This window comes from Leptonotus elevatus, chromosome 12 (assembly GCF_054856555.1).
Source record: "Leptonotus elevatus isolate MCC_2025b chromosome 12, RoL_Lele_1.0, whole genome shotgun sequence".
In the NCBI taxonomy this organism is placed as follows: Eukaryota; Metazoa; Chordata; class Actinopteri; order Syngnathiformes; family Syngnathidae; genus Leptonotus; species Leptonotus elevatus.
Window position 1 is genome coordinate 14,835,220 of NC_141250.1, and position 14,389 is coordinate 14,849,608.

At 38.2% G+C, this 14,389-nt stretch overlaps 1 protein-coding gene across 2 annotated transcripts; it reads right to left on the reverse strand.

The window, feature by feature from the left end:
• Nucleotides 1-3,849: 3,849 nt before the first annotated feature.
• Nucleotides 3,850-13,814, reverse strand: LOC147164713 (high-affinity choline transporter 1-like). Of its 2 annotated transcripts, XM_086091456.1 has the most exons (10): nucleotides 13,759-13,786; nucleotides 13,608-13,694; nucleotides 12,133-12,353; nucleotides 11,942-12,055; nucleotides 10,203-10,358; nucleotides 9,740-9,888; nucleotides 9,503-9,646; nucleotides 9,193-9,346; nucleotides 8,196-8,413; nucleotides 3,850-7,785 (listed from the first exon to the last, which is right to left on the reverse strand). In XM_086091456.1, the coding sequence occupies exons 3-10, from the start codon at nucleotides 12,314-12,316 to the stop codon at nucleotides 7,135-7,137; spliced, it is 1,770 nt and encodes a 589-aa protein (XP_085947582.1). In that variant the 5' UTR covers nucleotides 12,317-12,353; nucleotides 13,608-13,694; nucleotides 13,759-13,786; the 3' UTR covers nucleotides 3,850-7,134. The 2 variants fall into 2 exon arrangements, with proteins under 2 accessions (XP_085947582.1, XP_085947581.1); XM_086091455.1 differs by having other exon boundaries at nucleotides 12,133-12,358; nucleotides 13,608-13,814.
• Nucleotides 13,815-14,389: the final 575 nt, after the last annotated feature.

Genomic DNA, 14,389 nt, shown 5'->3' on the forward strand with positions numbered 1-14,389 from the left:
TTTTAAGGAAAGCTGAGAACATGCCACAGGACAGAGACCCCTTTTGCTAATCATTCCTCAAAGTAGATTGGTGAATTATAATTTTCCATAAGTGAGCCAATGGTCAATAATGATGATCAATAAAGTAGCCTTTTACTTATATTAAGGAAAACCCTCAGCTTTTAAATAATCCATTCTGTACATTATACATTCACATTTATTGGTAGCTGACTCTGTCCTAATGTCAGCTGAGAACAAGCGCCTTTGAAAATGGTTTGATGGAGGTCATGTTATAATATAAACATTACAAAATATGTCTGACTACGGCTCTTTGTTGAAGTCCAAGGGCACAACAGTTTGTATTTCAGTTACTTTTAATTATTCAAGTTTTATTTTTTTCAACTTAAATTTTTTGAAATTGCTCTGCTGTCGTTTAGCTTTAGTATTAGTTTTAGTTATTTTTTTTTAATTTTATTTAAGTACTCGATTCCAAGGTGGCTTTTTATCCCAACAACTGCACATGTCATAAGAGGTATTATCTTGAGAACAACCAATAACATGATTTTATTATATTATTACATTATGACATTGTTTGGGCTTTATTGCGGTTGCTATGCTGACAATACAGTTGATCAAAACGTGCATGTACAGTACACAATATTTTCAATAAAGATCTCATTCAAACAATCTGTATCTCCAAAAATATTTTGCTCATAACTATGTTGACTGTTAATCATCTAATTACAGTAGATGCCTTGAATCGCCTATTTAAGTAGAGCAATACATCAATAAATAAAAATAAATCCACTAATAAAACTTAATTAGAAATAATGAATTCGAAATTAATCTGTGGATTAAGCAGACATATTTCATGAACAAATTATTCATAAACATGATGTGGAATATGTGTGGGATGATCAGTTTGACTAATGATCAGTTTGACTAATGTATTTGTAGAGAAACATGCGCACGCGCACCCCCCCCCCCACACACACACACACGCACACCCCCACCCCCACCCACACACAGCAGTATTATGTGTTTACGCATTGACACACGTTTTTCCAGGCACTGTCTGTTACTGAGCTTTAACACTCTCCTCTCCCCCATAACCCTATCTGCAATAAATCCTAACAGAATTTATGTGCCTGTCAACAGAGCATTAATAAAATGTGCTCTGGGAACTCTTTGGTGTGTGTAAGTGTGTGTGTGTGTGTGTTTATACTCCATCTGCTGTAAAGTCTATTTGCATACACTTAGCAGCCAACCAGTCACTGCCACTGGAATGAGCTTGATTTACAGATGTAGACTACCAGACACCATCTTTGTTGGAAGGTGGTCTCGTCTTTCTATTAAAGTATATACTCACAGGAAGGTTGCCTTAACTTTTAGGAATGCTTTGTAAGATTTGGGAATTTGAGGGAAAATCCTGCCCAGCGAGCCAGTTAAGTTCTTCCACACTGAACTCAAACATCTATGCCATAATGGAGCTTTGTTAACATCAAACCTTTGCAATATTGACATTTTGTTTGGTGTCCTAAAATCATCCTTTGCAGTCATTTTGCCATTCAATTAAGCGAGAGTGAATTGATGACTGCCATTTTTACTGCCAAGAAATGCTACTTATATTCCGGCAGAAATGTGATTTGCTCCCATTGCGGCTATTTGCACTTGGATGGTGAAGGACTTAAGCAAGGTCATGCACTAGGTGCTATGAGGAGACTCGGTTTTGAGTGCCATGTTATTTTCTTCATCTGTTTTATGTTCTCTAGCGTTTTATTGATATAGCTAACTGGGACATACAGAGTTCTTGGTACAAAATTGGGCTTTTTTTTAAATTTTTAATTAGGCATCAGTTTATGACTTCAAAAACATGCACGTTAGTTTCAGGAAGACTAAATAGTTGCTGCGAATGTGAGTGTGTGAATGGTTAGAAGAAGAAAAAAATGCCCATGGTTGGGCAGACAAGGCATCTTTCCCCTTGACCCTGAACTGGACATGTGGCATAAAATTGACTGTTGGATGGGAATGGTCGGACAATTTTAATCATGAATCTCCTGCCCAGCAACCTCCACTACCAGTTTTAGCAAGCATGGTCTACATATCATAGTTGAACTGGAAACAAACCGCTTTGTTTTGACAAAATCTAATGGCTGAATGCAGAAAAGGCCAAAGCTTCATTTAAAGGAAAAGTCGGGCACATTTCAAAAAGTGATGACACAAGAAAAAGTCAGATACATTTGAAGAAAAGATGACTTAAGGGAATGCAAAGTTGCGGAAATGGGAGAAATGCGAGTCTCTGTCAGAATATTATTACACCCAAAAATTAAAAACATTTAAAATTAAAAACTCTTTATTAAAATATTGCTTGGATATAATAGATAGCTAGTTAGTTTATCTATCTATCTATCTATCTATCTATCTATCTATCTATCTATCTATCTATCTATCTATCTATCTATCTATCTATCTATCTATCTATCTATCTATCTATCTATCTATCTATCTATCTATCTATCTATCTATCTATCTATCTATCTATCTATCTATCTATCCATCCATCCATCCATCCATCTATCTATCTATCCATCCATCCATCCATCCATCCATCCATCCATCCATCCGACAACTTCATGACAACAACAGACAGGCAGACAGACAGTAGCACCATTAGGACAGTGACATTAGTTAATTAAAACGTAAAATGTTTCATAATGCAGGCTCATATTGTATGTAATTAAAACATAAAAGATCTAACTGTACATAACACGGTATCTTCTGTCATTTAGTGAGAATAAATCATGAGCAGTCCCGCAGGGCCGAATGCATGCATGTTGTCCACACTATTCCGAATAATGTTCAAGGAATGAACTGTCATTTTACACGCGCAGAAAGCGGCAACAAGGACAGCGTTTCAGTGTTGAAGCCTGCGGCTTTGCTTTGAGTGTAAGGAGTGGAGATTATTTTCAACACACTTGACTATACAAGAGTTCAGGTAAAGGATTGTGGTGATGAACCCGTGGAATACTCGATCACACATGCAATTTTTACGCACATATTTCTTTTTCTCATTTTCTATTCTCTTTATAAAACGAGAGAATGTGCTTGACAAAACAGTATTAAATTGAATTCCTGCTCTGGGAGCCATTACGAAGGTGAATTGCTCCATGCCCCCATTTACCAGTTGTCCACTGATCCGTTTTGTCTGAGCTAGCTGCAACATTTAACATGCTATTTTAATATTATTGCAGCAATTTCATATCTGTCACCTGCAGGCAAAAATCATTTGTTGCTGTGGCAGGATTTGTTGACAGTTACACTAATGGCTATTCTCTGCCTCAGCCTTTCTCTACTGCTCGATGTGTGGAAGTGTGTGCCCGCACTTCCCATTTGAACCACTTACAGCAGAAGGATTAGTTACATTGTTTGAATTTTGAGATAATGATTGTTTAAATGTTTCTGACAATAAATCTTTTTAGGCTGAAAGTCAGAGTGATATAGTACACATCTTTTTTTTTAATGATTCGTTCAACCTTTAGTCGGATGACAGATTTGTCAAGGTCCTGATTGGAGAAACTTTACACGGATGCCATAAATTGTACTTGTGTTTGGCCATAAAGCTTCTCAACGCAACAATTTTGCACTGCTGCTCCAATGTCAATTGGCAAGTAAATCATACAAAAACTGCAAACCCTAAACTGTTAAATGCTGATGGTGTCACGTCTGTCCGAATGATACCTGACAAAATGGGAAAAAAAATGAAGTGTATAGTGACTTTTGGGACATCATGCATTTCCAAGTAACCCACAACACAGTTTAGCATGATGCAGTATACGTCTTTGTACATAAAATCACTGAAATCTGCAAAATATGCATACATTATAGACATTTTGAGTCTGCAAAATAATTTATTAAACCTACAACATATGATAACGACTTTACATTTATACACAGTGAATGGATAAATATACATCTGTTTTTTGAATGCAGTGTTAAAAGACTTTCATTTTTTCTGTGTACAGTAAACACATATCACACAAAAATACAGTATCATTGCAATTTACACCGAGTTATAACTTGTTTCTTTTGTTATTAATTGAGGAATACAGTTATTTTAAAGTCCTTCAATATTTTCGGAGACATAGCACTAGCATTTCTCTCGCTCTCTATTTTTTTTTTCCAATTTGAAGCAGAATTATTTTTGGTGAATTATTTTTGATTGATACAATTATCAATCCCATAATTTTCTGAGAAATGTTGAAATTGCGCTGACAGTACTGTACTACTTGGTATGGCTGCGGTACACCAATGATGGACGTGACAACACGTTTCCACTGTGACAGAAGATTTTTTTCCCTTTTACCACGTTACCAGTAAGTAGAAGCATTTCAAACCCAGTCATTGCGACCACCTGATTAAAGGGGCTCTACAATAGAAGACGCCAGTAAAGTACAACACAGGAGACAAATACATAAGCGACGTACAACAGGAACAATTGCAAAATAATAACAACTTTCTCCGAACAAGATAAAGTTTAACTTAAAAAAAAAAATTCTGAAACATAAGAGATGTTCCACCTTGCACAATAAACCTTGATCCATACTTTTTTCCACATAATTAACCAAGTGTCCTGAGGACGAATTGATGGCCTGTTTGGATCAATGATGACCGGTGCTGACAAACAATCCTGCAGGAGAAACAATCTTTTCCTGTGTCGGCTAACCTGCAGTAGCAGACTGCTCGAAGGTAAACAAACGATCAGTGAAAGTGACACGTAATAAGAAGTGTCTATCTGATAAACTTAATATCTGACTTTGAAACAATAATAATAGCATAAGATATCAGTCCATAATCATGGTCCAACTTAGCCATGATGAGTTTGAGTGTTTTTTATGTTACTATGTAATAAAATGATCTGTCTGTGATAGCAAAAAGGTTCCATGCGTCATCCCACCAATTTTATACTGCTCTATTCTTTCATCTCATTCTTTTATTTTTGATACCACTTTAACCCAACCTTTGATGCGGCTAGCATCCTTTTCAAAAACGACTTTGTCAGTTCCTGCAATTAGGAACAAAATGTCAATCTGTCTGTTTCATCCCTAACACCCCATAGACTGCTCTATTGCATTACTGCTGTATTTTATTGAGCAGTGAGTAGTATTATTGTATCACATGGCTGAATATATATTAAACTTAGATGTTGGTTGGAGAGTACTGGTCAGCATAGATAGACACAAATAGATGTCAGTATGTCTTTTCTAAGCCAATTCTAAGCATACAGCCTACAAGAAGCCCAAAACAGACCTAATAATTAACAAACAAAATACTAATCCAACAGCCAAATATTGCATAATAATGAAGAAGAATATTTTACTATGCTTCATTATTTTTAATATGTAGATATTTGGAAGGGTTTTCAATCATTTTGGTAGCCTGTGTCAAACTAAGTGATTATTACATATGTCATTGTTGTCAATGTGTTGCACTTCTAACGGACTGAAATGTTTAGAAAATAAAGTCTTTGAAAAATATTGTAGAAATATCGCATACGGTATTTAACACCAGACATTTATTTGGTGACTAAATGTAATCTTATATCTAACCGTCTACTTTGGTTACGAGTTTGTTCATATGAGGTCTGGATGAGGTTTTTACTGCAAATGTGATGTTCTGGTGTTTTAAGAGCATTGTGAATACAATTAAAATCCATTAGCTATAACTTGCCCGCTCGATATTACATTTATCTGTACAACATGGACACCGGTCCTAAAAATATTATTGCTCTATTCATAAATTGACTCTATGCAAATAGAACTTGGGACAAGTTATATGCAATACTGTGCAAAAGATGGAGACCACTAGCATTGTTTTTTTTCAATTATTACATGTTAATTATCATTTTTTGCTGTGCTCGTTGGATTATCCAAAGTAGTCTGATTCCTAAACAGTTGTAAAGTACCCTTTATAAAATTGTTGAAACAACACATTAATGGTGCCTGAGATTTTGCACAGTACTGTATTTTGTAATGACTCCTGGTGAAAATAAAAACATATGTCATGACATTTCCAGGATTGGTGTCATAAAATACATATTTCAAATCCAAACTCGGTTATCAGCCTCAACGTAATCTCATTGAAGTCAAACGCACATTCCCAGCCTTCTCCGCCAAATTTTCAGACACTACTGGGAGGATTCTTCTTGGATTCTCCACAGTGGGCATCACGGCCATCTTGATGTTGTCCATATTTGCAAAATTGATCCCATTAATTTTGGGAAATTAAGATTATAATCCCATGGAGGTTGCTCAATTACTTTGCCGCCATTGTTCTACCATTTCTTCTCGGCCTTGAAGTGTTGGATGCTCAGGGCGTTATGAGCAGATGTGTTGTCATGGTGAAGCAGCCATGACTTTTCCACGTACCACCCTCACTTTACCTCGGATCTCTTTTTAGACTTGTTGGTTGATATTCTGGCCCACAATGAATAGGAAAACCCGTAGTTTGGATTTGAAATAGCTTTTGTGACACCATTCCTGGAACTTTTCAGATGGGACCACACTACCAGATAAAGCCAATTCATTGGTATAGTATTGCACTATTCTCATTACCGTATACATTTTAATAATAAATGTCATAATCCCTTTGATCACATGTAGTGGCACTTAACTATGATTGTAGTGAGAATATTCCTTTAAAACATAACACTATGCTTGATTCAACTGGTCAACAGTCAACTCAGGTTCTAGGCAGGGATTATTCAAAAAGAAGGAGGCGTTAGATATCCTTCATAATTGGGGACCACCACACCAGAAGCTTGAGCTCATGAGGAGAAAACCCATTCGGTTTGGACAATACATTTTGCTTCATGGAATATTCTCTGCTACACACAACAGGATTACAGATAGCGAAACATTACGTATCATTTACACTGAAATTGGCCATTTGGCCATTGAAATTGTGGACGCAGAAGTTCAACTAGAAATTTCTAATCTGGAACGACTCTTGGAAACATTATTGACTTTGGAAACATCCTTTAACATTATTAGTATCAAATAAAATATGTAGGATCACGTGGAAGCCATCGCAGATCTCTACTGCTTTGACTCCGAGTATGGCAGTAGTGAGTTTTCTTTGCGTTGTGCCTTTTAATACCTAGTTTTCATCTGGAAACTCCTCAGGACTTGACACTTCATCGTTGCTTAGGACCTCTCGGTTGGTGAAGGTCGCTGCGAGGGAAGCGCCCAGTGCTTGTTTGACGGGCGCCATCTCTGAGAGGATGATATTATCATGGCTCACCAGTGTGGCCTTGTCCATGATCTCCTTGCTGTGTTTGGAGACCACAGCATCTAAGAAGTCGTACTTATGTGAGAGCGTACCACTTTCGAACATGTACTTTGTCAGGTAGGAAAATGCAACGTTTGCCAAAAAGGATGCCGCCATGGACACTGTCTTGAATGGGAATCTTTGCTGGACGAAATACTCTACATCACCAGTGAGGTGGTGGATCTTCTCCTGGATCACCCATCCAGGGTAATAGATGAAGGGAGGAAGTTTTAAATAGGGTTCGCCTCCGCCAATTCGTAGCAAAAGACCAAAGACGTAGGCAGCCACTGAGCCGTAGGTATTCGTTCCTTTGACAAAAAGGACACTAAGAAGTTGGGGAAAGACGATGACATAGACCAGGTCCGAGCTCAGGTACCACAGGCCGTATACTGTTCCTGTTAACAAAGCCATGGCTGTGGCGAGGGCTCCGAAAACGAAGATAGTGAGACGCATCACCCAGACAACCTCGCGGTCCGAGGCCTAGAGGATGATTAGAGACGGATCATTGGAATACGCATCCACCAAAAACTCGTTGAGATATTTTGATTGTCTTGGCTGATCGTTTAGATCAGAAGTGGGCATCGAGGGCCGGAGTCCTGCAGGTTTTGCATGTTGCTCTTCTCCAATACAGCTGATATATGATCAACTCATCAGCAAGCTCTGCATAAGCCAGATAACGATCCTGTTGATTGGAATCAGCTTGTGTTGGAAGTGAGAAACCTCCAAAACCTGCAGGACCCAGATTGCCCACCTCTGGTTTAGATTGATATACGATGTTTTAAGTACTGTAGAATCCTTTAATTATTTAAAGACAAATACATGAATGCTGACCGATGCAAACGACTTGGTGCAAAATGCGGCAATTCTTAATGAACAGATCGCGATCTTACCGACTGTCGAAAGGCAAGTTGATAGATGTTCCGGGCAAACATGGAGCTGGCCGAGAGAATGGAAGAATCTGCGGATGACATGACGGCAGCTGACACCGCTCCCAGGCCAAAGAAGGAGACGTAAGGTGGGCAGAGGTGCTGAAGCACAATCGGAAGGATCATATCGGACTCGTCTTTATCCTTTGGAGAGAGGGCCCCATAAGAAGTCTGGTTCCAGTCTAAAGATGAAAATTGAAATTTAAAATGCTTTTGAAATGTTTTTCATATTCCGCAAGTTGTTGGTGGGTTTTTTGGATGGTGTAGCGGCTCCAGAGTAAATTATGTTTATTGCATTGCTTATACGCTGTATGTTTGAATAAACACAAATTCAAGTGTCTAGTGACTGTAAAGGGGTTGGGCGCACGTTGGCTTCATTGCTGTCCTCTTTCCTCTTCTAGCGTGTGACATATTTCCTTTGCCATGTTTAAAAAATTTACTTCACTCTCTAGAGGTGTACATTCTCCAAACAAGCAGAGGCTGATTAACGCTGCATGGTTAGACAGTACATGAAACAGCTTCAGATGGGTCAGATTAATTAGCTCGTCTTCAGATGTAATATTCACTAAATGTGCACAGTCTGGTGGCTCTGCCGCTTGTTTACCCTCGAGTCACAGTAGGCTTCTACATTTACACATCTGATAAAAGCTTGGATGCTGTAAACAACCCTGCGTGGCATCTTTTTCCTTTGAAAAGTCTTTTTTTGTGTGCAAAAGGTGATTCTTTGTTTTAATTGGACTTGTGATGAAGTTTGCGATCTAAACATGGCATCAGATAAGAGAAGATGATCTACAGCTCCATTGGGTACAGTAACTGGCATTGACGCAAGAGTTTATTCATTATCCACATAGACGATCAATGTAATTTAGCCAAACGCTCATTCCCTCCTTTGAGAATCCTTATGTTTTATTTCGGATGAAAGAAAACTAAGGACCCAGCACATATGGCAGTGTGTACTTACCAGTGGATGCCCCTATAGCTCCTATGAGGATGGAGGGAACTGCCATGACCAAACAGCCGAAAGCAGCAAGGAAGGAAAGGACCTGGGCGTAGGTAGCTGAAGAGGCAGAAAGAACCCGTTGAAAATAGACCTGCCAGGGAATCCCCCCCAACATCTAGAAACAGAAATACAATTGTATTTACTTCTTATAGAGTGTTATCACATGAAGTAACTGCAATTGCTCCCGCCACCAAATCAAAATCAAACCCATAAAAACTGACGCATTTACTGGTTCGCATGATGGATCTTCCTCAAGACAGGCATAACTTACCAGCAAACAGAAATTATCTGCCCAGAGCCATTTGTCCGCAGGCTCAATCTTTCCCAGCCAGGGTGACTGGTGGATTGCCTCCCTTGCTGTCACGCTGATGTCTGACACGGCAGGATTGGACAACGCAAAAGGCACACTGATCCACTGATGGTCAGATGACATAGAATGAAAATATCGCAGCTGTTCACGGGAAATCAATGGCTGTCACATTTCACGCACTTTGATTGTGAAACTTACCAAACCCACAAAAATGCAGAAGAGTTGAACTACGTCTGTGTACGCAACAGAGTAGAGTCCTCCCACAAGAGTGTAGAAGATCGCAATCAGGGCTGAGATCACCACTGACATGTTAATGTTTATGTCCACGATCACACTCAGAGTGGCCCCTGTGGGACAATTTGTTAGTCTAGATTAGTGTTTCCCAACTTCTATTGAGTAGAAGCACATACGTATTCTTTGAGAGAAATTTCACAATCTACTTAGTGTAAAATCTGGGTATGTTTAAACCACAAAGCTACATGTTAAATGCACCTTCTGTCATCTAGTTGAAGAGCATTTAAAAGTTCTGCCTGTCACTGGCATAGATAAATAAACAAAATGACATTGTTTGTAATAAATTATTTAACACTACTGTGAAGTGGCACAGTGGTTGGAAATCAAAATAATTGGTCTAGCCAGATAGTATTTAACAATCACCTACCCAAGGCTGATAAAATGGCTGCAGACCAAAAGATTTCACCCATGACAGCAGGGATGAAAAGCAGACCCCCCATCCTCTTTCCATACAACTGTTGGAAAGGATCCAGCATTGTGACATAGCCACGGGATCGCATGGGTTTGGCAAAGAAAAGGCCACCTGGAAGAAGTCAGACATGATGTCACTACAGATCATTTTGGAATGTGAATTTTATAGGATCTGACACAACAGTAATACCTTACTAACTAATGGTCTGGTATAAACCACATGCCTCACTATTAGCAAGAACCTTACATTTATTTATCTCAGCCAATCAGCAAAAAATTTACTGTAATGTGTGATACAAAAACTCTGAGGTCGCTGTCATTGAGAAAACAAGAACAAGCATGTCTTGTAAATTAGTCGCAGGACATAGAAGAGTGTTAACAGCACTAAACGGATGCTACTTCGCATTGTTCTTATTCCCACAAATTTCTGCACGATTGAGCTACAATCTGATTAAAGCCACGGTGGCTGGGATATATCACCCCGGGTCATCGTGGGGCTTTCCATGTCACAACAAGAGGCGCTATAGCTAGCTTGCGAGCTACCCTGGTCTCATCATTTTTTGTCATTTTTGATTGGGGTATGTTGGTCCGCAAAACAGAGACACTTCAGGTAAAGGCAACCGTTTATTAAACATGGCAGCATACGTTATTCAGCTTGCCGCATAACATTTTGAGTACATACCGGTACTTTCTGCTAATTATATATATAACCACAGTGCTTGGTACTACAACGTATTATGGTAGCCTGAATACAGTAATAGGGATTACATAACACTCAGAAATTAAAATGACATCTACACTCTAAAAAGAGAATTGTTGATCAATTTAAGCAAATTGCTTCAAGTGTAACACACGATTGAATTAAGTTAATCCAGAATTAATATATTCAGTTTAATTAATTCAATTAATTTAACATAATGACCTCATAATTGATTAATATATTAACCTGGATTAATTTAATTTCATTGAATTACTTCAAGTGGTAACACACGATTTAATTAAGTGAATCCAAAATAATATATTGAGTTTAATTAACTCAATTAATTTAACTTAATACCTCATAACTAATTAATATATTAACCTGGATTAACTTAATTGAATTGAATTGCTTCAAGTGGTAACACACGATTGAATTAAATTAATCCAAAATTAATATATTCTGTTTAATTAACTCAATTAATTTAACTTAATGACCTCATAATTAAATAATATATTAATTAGGATTAACCTAATTTAATTGTGTGTTACCACTTGAAGCAATTCAATTAATTTGGTCAACAATTTTCTTTTTAGTCTTAAATTGGTTCAACAAGTCTCTTTTTAGAGTAGCTGTTCTGCAACTTGTGGCATCCAGAAAAGATGCATTTGTGAGGTAAAGGCATACACTACATCAAAAATGTACTTGATTAGAAGCTTTACAGGGTCTTTAAGAGAATAATGTTGTTGTAAACTGAATTTATATGAAGGCAGAACTCGCCATAGTCGCCATATCGCTAAACTATGGTAAGTTCGGTAACATAGTAGCATAACCGCAATACATTAACTTCAGGGTTATCCCGGGTTAAATAATGTTTTAGTGTAGCATTGAAAATGTTTGAATTATTATTATTACACTTTTAAGACAGTTAAGAATGGTCAAAAATGTCCTTTCCAATGACAAAACCTAATTAACTACACATAGAAAGTAGTTCTTACCGAGTACCAGGCTGAGAGCGTAACCAAATGGTGCCTGGGCCCAAGCCAAGCCATAGTCAGGCAAGTAGACATACTCAGCTGTCCCATTGATGTAGCCACCACCCACCCAAGTCGCTGAAGAAGAAAAAAAAATGACTCATCATATATCAACCAACTAAATATTTCTATAGTAACAAAGTGGGACTACTAACCAGTCATTGTGAATACACCCACAAACAAGCCAATGTCCCGTCCACCGACCATGATGCTTTCGCTCCGGTCCCCGCCATCCCCGACTCCGGAGTTCTTGTTCTTCCACGCCGCCCAAATTCCCACGAAGAGAATTACCAGATAAAAAAGCACAATGGCCACTAGACCCTCGACGTGGATGGTCATCTTGTTTCCTGTCTTCAAGTGCGCATTGAGAAAGCTACTACACTGCAGAGAAAAAAATAAAATGGAAGCAACATGGATTGGCAGTTCTAAATTCAATTTGTACAAAACTAGAGGTCACCTTTGACAGTTGTTTAGGACAGCCTATTGACAAGGTCTACAAGTTCTCTTAATAAGTAGCAATGAAACCAAATCTGCTTTCAAGTAAGTGACCCTTAATAGAAACATGAATACTAACAACATAATCTTCACATCAGATGTGAACATCAACTGCACATGAACTGTAACACCACCAATGAATACACCCCACGTGAAAAAACGCAAACTGTTATATTGCAAGTATGAATGCACATTGGGAATAAAGTTGTCTGAATCTGAACAAAAGAACACGTTTCATAATTTTGCTGATGAGTAGACTCTCTTTTGGTTTGATTCTTGTGAGTTAAATTTCATTTTCAACCCTAGCTCTTCAGTGGTGTAGAGTATATTCATTTTTGCAACAGTAAATCATTTGTTAAAAAGAAAGAAAAATTTAATCAATGGCCCACATTTGTGGGGGTATTTTCAATTTGAATATTTCTACAGCTGTTGGGATGTATTCATTTATGTTGCGCACTGTGTATATAATCCGTGATTATAAAGTGCACCTAAGATTAATCAACTGAATAAACATTTTTATATTTATAAATATTTATTTGACGAACATATGACGCACATTATTTACAACCACTTTTGCCAATTGAAGTGCAAATTAGATCATCCTCCTTATAACACATTATTTTCTATTATAACCTTTATATTGTTGAAAATTTTGAAGTTTAACATGTTTTGCTCCTCAAAATGAACACACACAATTCTCATATGCTGCAGAAGAGACTACAAAAAAAAAAAAATCTTGTCCTTTGCAGTTCCACAGCTAACATTTTTTCCACCCTTTAAGTTTATGACCAAAATTCAAAATGGACCCTTGTGGTACTGAACAATTCAGAATACATTAAATAATTAGCTTTTAAAGAAAAGTCAAATGTATCTTTTTTTTTATTGTGTACAGTTTAGTACACAAGTAAAATATAACATGATGTGACTGATCAAAGCTTTAGTTTGAACTCCAATGTGCCGCATCCCAAGAATCAGACCTTGAGGCTCCCTGTTGCGCTGACACCATGATTCTCCGGGGGGGCCGCTAAACATTATTGATCCATGTTTAAATCAACATTTGTCATTTTAGCTACACCTAGGCCAACATATAACAGCTCAAGAAGTGGGAAAACATAAATTGAAAACATGATCTCACCTTTTTCTTTGGAGGAATACGAATAAGTTGATAACCACAGTCAAAAGCAGGGATAAGAACGTTCCAAAATTGTATCAAAGAAGATGCCTGTGGGATCGAAGTTATGTTTCACCTTGTAGCGGTTTTGAAAATCCAAACACAATAATCTTACAGTGTTTTTAAGTCTCCAAATCCCTGGCACATCTGCGGGTAGTATGTGAGTGTACGAACGAGAGAGAGAGAGAGAGAGAGAGAGAGAGAGAGAGAGAGAGAGAGAGAGAGAGAGAGAGAGAGAGAGAGAGAGAGAGAGAGAGAGAGAGAGAGAGAGAGAGAGAGAGAGAGAGAGAGAGAGAGAGAGAGAGAGAGAGAGAGAGAGAGAGAGAGAGAGAGGAAAAGGTGGGTGGGGGTGGTTTGTCGTGGGTGTGGAGATGAATGGGAGTGGTGGGCTTATTGGATGCTGTCAGGGTGGGTAGATGCTGGATGAATGTCTTCCAGGGCAGGACCAAAATAGCACCTAATAGAGAGTGGCGTGACGCACAGCCCCGCCTGCAAAGCTGACCAATATGTGGACATTATATTGCCAATGGATGAAATGTTCACTTAGTTACTTTTCAGCCTCGATTTATAATCATTGCTTCATTGCACTGGCCTTGCTTGTTCAACTTTGTAAAAGCACTCGCGAGGCACTGGTTATAAGTTGGCGACACGAATGATTTGTGTGTCCATGTTTCCCAATTTTATGGGGCCACTTCAGGTGTGAATCGCTCAATTTCGACCCGCACCACTATATCTCAGGTTTAACA

What these genes read in the sequence shown, in the direction of transcription:
- LOC147164713 (XM_086091455.1), bottom strand. Translation starts at nt 12,316, where the DNA reads ATGACCATCCACGTCGAGGGTCTAGTGGCCATTGTGCTTTTTTATCTG. An exon ending in CAGATAATTTCTGTTTGCTG is followed by an intron (nt 9,347 to 9,502) that starts GTAAGTTATGCC and finishes TTCTGTTTCTAG; the next exon opens with ATGTTGGGGGGGATTCCCTG. An exon ending in AACTTGCCTTTCGACAGTCG is followed by an intron (nt 7,786 to 8,195) that starts GTAAGATCGCGA and finishes ATCATCCTCTAG; the next exon opens with GCCTCGGACCGCGAGGTTGT.